Consider the following 7,331-nt stretch of genomic DNA (forward strand, 5'->3'; position numbering starts at 1 on the left):
TAGTGAGGCCAATTGATTATCTGAAGAAATGTGGAGCTAGCAGTAGAACAGCTGCAGCTGCTGCTTGAAACCACCCCCAGGTCCTCAGGGATCCCTGAGGAGGTGGCCCAGCAACCCGTTCTGCCTTCCAGCTGACCAAGTGATGGGGGCGGGGAGCTTGAGGCTATGGCTGCTGTGCAGGGGTAAAGCAAAAGCACTCAGGGCCAGAAGTGAAAGACCCAGGTTCTAGTCCCATTCCACCATCATGTGTGAGACAGCAGCCTTGTGGACAGCAGTAACCTGCCTTTAAAACAAAGGTGTCAGATTCAATGCTTTCTGTGCTCCCTTCCCTCTCTTGCCCCTTGTAGTCCTCTACAAGAATTGAAATGGCCTTAGTTCAGCCCTTCCTCTTGTAGTGTTCTGGGCAGAGCACATTTCACTCTAACTCAGTAGAGGAAGGGAATATATCAACTCTCCTCCTTAAGTCTAACTCAAACCCCTCTTGCTGCTGATGCCATTCATTCTGTGCTCATTGCAGATGAAAATGGCATCTTTCAAAAACTATATTTCCCTCCCACTGTCTGCCTGCAGCCTTCTCAGATGACCTTAAGTTTGAAAAGGATCTTGACGACCACCTAAGCAGGAATGTGTTCAGTGGTACCTGTCTACTTGGACCCCTCCTCCTTTTGAGGCTGGCCTTTCCACTGTGGGACAGGTCCAAGTCTTGAAAAGGTTTTCCTGCACTAAAAATCTGTTTTCTATAACTTCTACCTACTACTTCTGGTTCTGACTCCCAGGAACACACAGAATGTTGGCTTTTGTTTCTTCTTTCAGTATTTAAAGATGAGTAAGTAGCACATTGCCCCTGAATCTACTATTATAAAAACACATATCCTCAATTTTTCAACTATTCCTTCTGTGAAGTAGTCTCAGGCCTTTAGCCTTCTTGGCCACACAATTCTAAATACTCTAATTTATCAATGTTCTGTTAAAATAAGGACACCCTATAGACAGGGTGCCACCTGTTAGGCCATCATTTCAGGGAGGCAGAGGGGACTCAGCAGTATAGAAGTTAAAGGACCTGAATTTGAACTTTATCTATGCCCACAACTACCTGTGTGACCTTGGGCAAAGCACTCCTCCTCTCTGGACTTTGGTTTCCTCATCTATAAATTGATTGTAGGTGCCTTTTAGGATTCCTTTGATATTCCTTCAGCACTCCCTTTTGTCCCTTTCCTTATTATTCTCTTAGTCCTAGGTCCTCTATTGTGTTCTTCCCAGTATTCTAATGTTGGGGATCACAAAATGAGTCAGGAACTGGGATTGCAAGGAACTTTGATCCTGCTTAGGGACAATAATGGAAAAGGCAAAGGTTCATGCCATGGCTTTTCCTAGGAGCATGGACTCAGAGACATATGTTTAACTTACAGTAGGTTCTGCTGGGACACTCAGCTCCTTCTCAGACCCATAGAGGGCAGAAGCAGAGCACATCAGAGAGATCAGAAAATGTCACTCCATGAGTGCCAATTTGGGGGTACAAGATACTTTAAGTGGGGAGGTCTGGGACCTGTGTGTTACACCTTCCTCTGCACCTCTTTGCTCTGTGACCCCTTCTGCTTTCTGTCTCCATTTACTGACCAGACTGAACTCTCATGATCCAATGAGAAGAGCCATCAAGGCCTAGAACTCTTAGTGCCCTCCCTACCATAACCTGTAGGCCACCTTCACAACCTAATCAAATGATCCAAGCCATACCTTGTGCTGGATGAGGTCACTTTAATTTTTCCTTTTGTATGAAATCAGAAATGCAACAGGAGGGAATCATAGAGGAAATTGAACATAGACCCCTAAGGCCCACTCTTAGGGGTACTAGGAAGAAGTGAGGGTCATGGGGGAGGGCTTGAGAGAGAAAAGAGGCAGGTGGGACAAGGTGGGATTGTCTGGGAATGGAGGGAGGGAGGAAGGATCTGGGAGCCCTGGAGCTGGGAGAGGGGCACAATCCCAGAGGACTAGAGTATCAGGACAGATGGAGCCGAGGACGGGATACGGGTGTTGTCAGCAAAAGGGATCCCTACACACACCTGGAGTTGCAGAAGGAGAACAAAAGGGAAAGGAGTAATCCAGGAGGCAAGCGGGACCTGGATAGGGCCCCCCCTCACCCTACCCCAAAGTGCACAACTGGGCAATAAATAGTAACATTTATAAATAAATAAATAAATAAATAAATAAATAAATAAATAAATAAATGTCATTGTAGAGCTAGGAGTTTGGTATGAGGGAGGAGCATACAAGTGTAGTGAGCTCCTTTCTTCTACACAGGTCCCAGGGCCCTTGCTCTACTGCTGACCCTAGGCTCCAGTGAGCAGGTTGGGGCTTAGTTATATGCGTGGTGAGAGCAGAAGGCCTGGAGGTTGGGTAGGTGGGGTCTCTTCCCTTGCTGAAGGCAGCTTAAAGAAGGAGGAACAAAAGTAATATAGACCCTATGGCCAGGAGAGCTGCACATTCCCAGAGGGCAATGATGGGGCACCCCTTGCATTTAAGGGAGGAATTGGTGTGGGTTTGCACATTTTCGTGGTGGGCTTGGAAGGAGGAAGCAGGTGTGAGATCTGGTCCACTCATTCCCTGGGATGGGAATGGGTGACATCACTTCCTACCGCAGGATCTAGATTTCCTTTTCTCTAGCTCTACACCCAGGGAGAAAATTGGGACTGTAGAAGCAGGAGGGCACATAGAGGGGGCCAAATAGTACAGAGAGGGCAAGGCACTCACTACCAAGATCCCAGGTCTGCATCCTCAGGAACAAGATAGAAAACAAGATAGAAAGACTCATTCCCTAATTTCAGCTACTGAGATTCACCTCACAGGTATTAGCTCCCCAGGCCCTTCTGCCAAACTAGACTGAGATCTTTGAGGAAGAAGCCCACTCCACTCTAAGCCCAGCCTACCCACTTCCTGTTCTGATGCCCCTGCCCTACTAGGGGCAGGAGAAGCTGAAACAGGGTGGAAAGAAGATGGGTATGTGTGTCTGGGTCCCTGATAATTTGGATGTAGGATAGAAGAGGCAGTAGCCCATGAGAGAGCTAAAGGAGACACATGTGTGTTGGGCTTAGTAAATCCAGCAAGGACTGTATACCAGCCTCCTAAGCAGACATTTCTAACAGCGGGGGCCCAACCACAAACTGCAGAAGGTGTCCATAACAGCCTTGGGATGTCTGGGTTGGTAATAGAAAGTTGCCTTCACAACCAGCTGGTGGTGGGGCACACTGTTCCTGGGCCCAGTGCCTAGGGGACTACATGCCAGGGTACAGGGCTCAGGGAAGAGATGACTGTTGTAGCCAGTGGGTGATGAGAAGGGACCTAGCCAGGCCCAGAAAGGGGTCACATCCAAGCTGCCTTCAGACGTCCAGTACGTGGTTCAGGTAGGAAATGTAGCAGATGGCCAGACGCAGGATCTCAATTTTGGAGAGCTTCTTGTCTGGGGGCAGTGTGGGCAACAGCTTGCGCAGCTCAGCGAAGGCCATGTTGAAGGCCTCCACACGGATTCTCTCCCGCGTGGCATGGGCTGTACGGTATTTGGCTGTGGCCCGGCGTCTGCGCCGCCGTTCCTCCCGGCTCAAGTGCTGCAGGTCTTTCCTGCCAGGCTCTCCTGGCTCCAGGCCCCGAGTCTGGCCCCCTTCTGGACCCTTGGGCCCAGCCCGGTCAGGGCCCGCCATGCCCCGACAGTCGCTGAAGCCTGACTCTGGCTCAGAGTGGGTGGGAGGCAGATCCAGCTCCATCGTGTCTGAGTTGAGCATCATGATGGAGGCTCCCTGCTCTGTTGAGATCAGGATTCCCTCCCAACCCCTTCCCTCTGAGAGCCTGAAAAGTGGTTGTGGTAGAGGCAGGAAGGGCCTGGGGTGGTAGGGTCTGCCACTGAACTGAAGAAGTCTGAACCACTTCAAGGTTCCATGGTCAGGGTTCCAGTTGGGAGCCTGAAAGAGAGAAGAGGAGACTGATAGGGAGGAATAAAGGACAGGACAACTCAGAGATGAGGAGAGCATAAGGAAGGTTTGAGATAGACTTGGAGGAAGGAAGTACTGTAAGTATAGGGGAAGAAGGACAGAAACAAGGGCAGGAGGTGGGGATGGGCAGCAGGAGAGTTAGGCAGGTGGACACATTGTAAAAGAATAATAGAAAAGATGGTAAGAAGGAAGAGAATACAGAAAGTGAGGTACAGGGAAGGAGGAGAGGTGATGAAGAGGACATGGCACAGAATAAAACCAAGCAAGAGGATTAAAGACCTAAAACTATATAGCTCCTAGAAGAAAACATGGGGGGGGAGTTTCATGACATTGGATTTTGCAATTATTTCTTAGATATGACACCAAAAGCACAGGCAAAAAAAAAAACACATAAAATAGACAAGTAGGACTACATCAAAATTAAAAACTTCTGTGTATCAAAGGCCATAGTCAACAGAATAACAAGGCAACCTACAGAATGGAAGAAAATATTTGCAAATCATCTATTTGATAAAGGCTTAAAGTCTAGAATAGTATAAAGAACTGTATCTCAACAACAAAAGATCAAGTAACTTGATTAAAACATAGGCAAAGGACTTAAATAAACATTTCTCCACAGACAATATACAAATGGCCAGCAAATATATGAAAAGAAGATTAACAAGGTCACTCATTAGAGAAATGCAAATCAAAACCACGAGATATCACCTTATACCAATTAGGATGTATGCTATCAAAAATACAGACAATAACAAGTGTGAAGATGTAGAGAAATTGTGACACTTGTACCCTGTTAATGGGATTGTAAAATGGTGTGACCAGCATTAAAAACAGTGTAGAGATATATATCCAAAAAAACTGAAATCAGGATCTTAAAGAGGGAGGTATCTGCTATGCAATGTTCATTCACAATTACCAAGATATGGTAATAACCCAAATGTCCATTCACAGATGAATGGATAAGAAACCACATAGATGAACCTTGAGGACATTATGCTAATGAAATAAGCCAGTCACAGAAAGATATATTGTATGATTCCACTTATATAAGGTATCTAAGTAGTCAGTTTCACAAAAACAGAAAGTAGAATGGTGTATCAGGAGCTGGGGGAAGCAGAAAGGGGAGGTATTGTCCCATGGATGCAAGAGAAAGTCATGGAGATCAGTTTCACTGCAATGTGAATATACCTAACACTATTGAACTGCACACTTAAAATGGTAAATTTTATGTTCTGTTTTTTACCCCAGTACATTTTTAAAGAAATAATAACAGAAAAAGAAAAAGAATTGAGCAACATGAAGCCACAGCTCCATGAGAGATTGGCTGTGACTCTAAACTTTTACTAGTGAGGGGGAGAACTGCAAGTCTTGGCCCTGTGATCCCCTCCCTCCCATGGCCCCTCTCCATCCTTGTGTATGTGTGTGGGGGGGAGGAGGCAGGAGTAAATACGCAAATTGCCCATTGTAGAGGGGACTGGGACATATGGAGCTCTGCCCAGCTGCCCCAGCTCAGTGACTTCCAGACCACACCTCACTCCCAAATGTGATCACTGCAGACACCAGATCCCATCAGCTTGTCCACTAGAGTCAGAGGAAGGTATCTCCTCTGGCTGTGATTCCTCTGCTCAGGACTAGCTTTTTTTCTCTAGTTTTGAAGTCAATAATGTCAGATTTTCCTCTGGCCCTTCCTCTGCAAGGAAGGTTAGAGAAAGGGAATATAAGCAGATTTCCACTTGGCACCCTCCCACAGCCTGAGGTCAGTTCATATGCAGCCTATAGAAGAGGATGTGGAAAACTTCTTGGGGCCACCATTATGGAGCTTGGCTAAAGTTTGCTTGTTCCTGGGACCAAAAGATGTCAGGGCAAGGCAGCAGGAACATGGCCTGGGAAGGCTAGGAAAAGGGCTCTGCTTTAGAGAGTGTTAAGCAGGAATTCACTGTGAGCTCAGCTGGACTTAACAGCCAGAAGCAGAAGCACTGAGGCTCTCTCACAGTCATCATCACCCCTTCCTAACCAACCTTAGTTCTCCTGCCTGACAGATACCCTCACGGGTGTCAGAAACCCCCAAGCTTGCCCCACCCTACTGCATAGCAGACAGAGTCAATTGCAGTGGACAAATAGTAACTATGCTCTGCGAGCAGGGGTGTCAACATTTGACTGGCAGGTACAATACAACCATAACACAAAACAGAAGGTGGTTAGTCCTGAAATTTAGAACACAGTCCATAGTCTGGGGTCTACAGAAATAAGAGGGGATGGCAATAGTGTGGGAGGTTCCACAATCTGCGCCTTCTGGTACATATTCAGTTCCCCAACTCCCCACCCCTATGCTTCAGGATTCCAGCTGTGGAGTTCTCAAGACATCGCTCATCTGGCCTGATTCTCCCTCTGGCCAGTCCCCATGTCTCTGCATCCCTGATCACTTTGCCATGCCCTCCCTTCCCTTCTGTCTGCTCCCAAACCTGACCCCTTCCCCTTCTCCAGCTGGCCCCACTGTCCTTCCCAGCTCTAGTCCTGGCAGCAGCTTCTGTTTACCCATCAAGTCCTCACCCCAAATCTACTTCTGGTCTCAAAGTTCCAGGCTCCAAGGATCAGGGAAAGCAGCAATTCCAAGCATCTAGGACATGATTTTCTGCCCCACTTCTGCCATTCCCTACCCAAATGAGGAGAGGTAGGCACAGAGTCAACAGGGAGAAGTAAGTAAGAGGGTGGTACAGGGCAGAGAGACACAACACACTAGATAGAGAAGTAAAGGGAGGCTCTGGGAGGGGACTTGAGCCAGAATGGGAGCAACATGCCCACCCCTCCCTAACCCGTGGTTCCCCCTTTACCTAAAAGGACCCTGTGAGGGGATCCAAGCTGGTGGGACAGGGGCAGCGTTGATAGCCCCAGTCTCTTCTGGCTGTTCAGAGCTCATCCATCTGCAAAATAAGTGACCAGCTTTCTACAGCTCTCAGGGGCAGCGTGGCGTGGCTGTACAGGCTCCAGGGCAGATGAGAGGGGTACACATGGTGGGGATATAAGACCCAGGCGGAAGGGGTGGGCTTGGTCAGGTACTGGGCCACCAGTACTCACACAAGGCACACACATTCACAGACATACACACCTGGGCTGGCCCAGCCCTATGCGTTTATATATGGAGACACACACACACCCCCAGCTCTCCATTGGCTGGCCCAGGCTCCCCCCTCATCAGTATTAAACAGGCAGGCCAGGCAGCCATTGGCAGAGGGACCTTGGAACCCCCCACTCGGAGCTAGGGGCGGGGGGCTGGCCCTGGGGGGGTGGGTAGGCAGTAGGGGAGCAGGGACATCTGTTCTCCATGCATATTTCATAAGAAAGAAATAGAGA

The 7,331-nt window shown here is 48.2% G+C and overlaps 1 protein-coding gene across 1 annotated transcript; it reads right to left on the reverse strand.

Moving 5' to 3' along the window:
- Positions 1 to 1,747: 1,747 nt before the first annotated feature.
- NHLH1 (nescient helix-loop-helix 1) lies at positions 1,748 to 6,897 on the reverse strand. Its single transcript, XM_037144093.2, has 2 exons — positions 6,812 to 6,897; positions 1,748 to 3,950 (listed from the first exon to the last, which is right to left on the reverse strand). Exon 2 carries the CDS (start codon positions 3,774 to 3,776, stop codon positions 3,375 to 3,377), a length of 402 nt encoding a protein of 133 aa, XP_036999988.1. The 5' UTR covers positions 3,777 to 3,950; positions 6,812 to 6,897; the 3' UTR covers positions 1,748 to 3,374.
- Between the last annotated feature and the right edge of the window lie 434 nt (positions 6,898 to 7,331).

Source organism: Artibeus jamaicensis, unplaced genomic scaffold (genome assembly GCF_021234435.1).
Source record: "Artibeus jamaicensis isolate MK-2021 breed Jamaican fruit bat unplaced genomic scaffold, CSHL_Jam_final contig_475, whole genome shotgun sequence".
Classification (NCBI taxonomy): domain Eukaryota; kingdom Metazoa; phylum Chordata; class Mammalia; order Chiroptera; family Phyllostomidae; genus Artibeus; species Artibeus jamaicensis.

Excerpts from the sequence above, each read along its gene's own strand:
- NHLH1 (XM_037144093.2), bottom strand. The coding sequence starts at position 3,776 with ATGATGCTCAACTCAGACACGATGGAGCTGGATCTGCCTCCCACCCAC.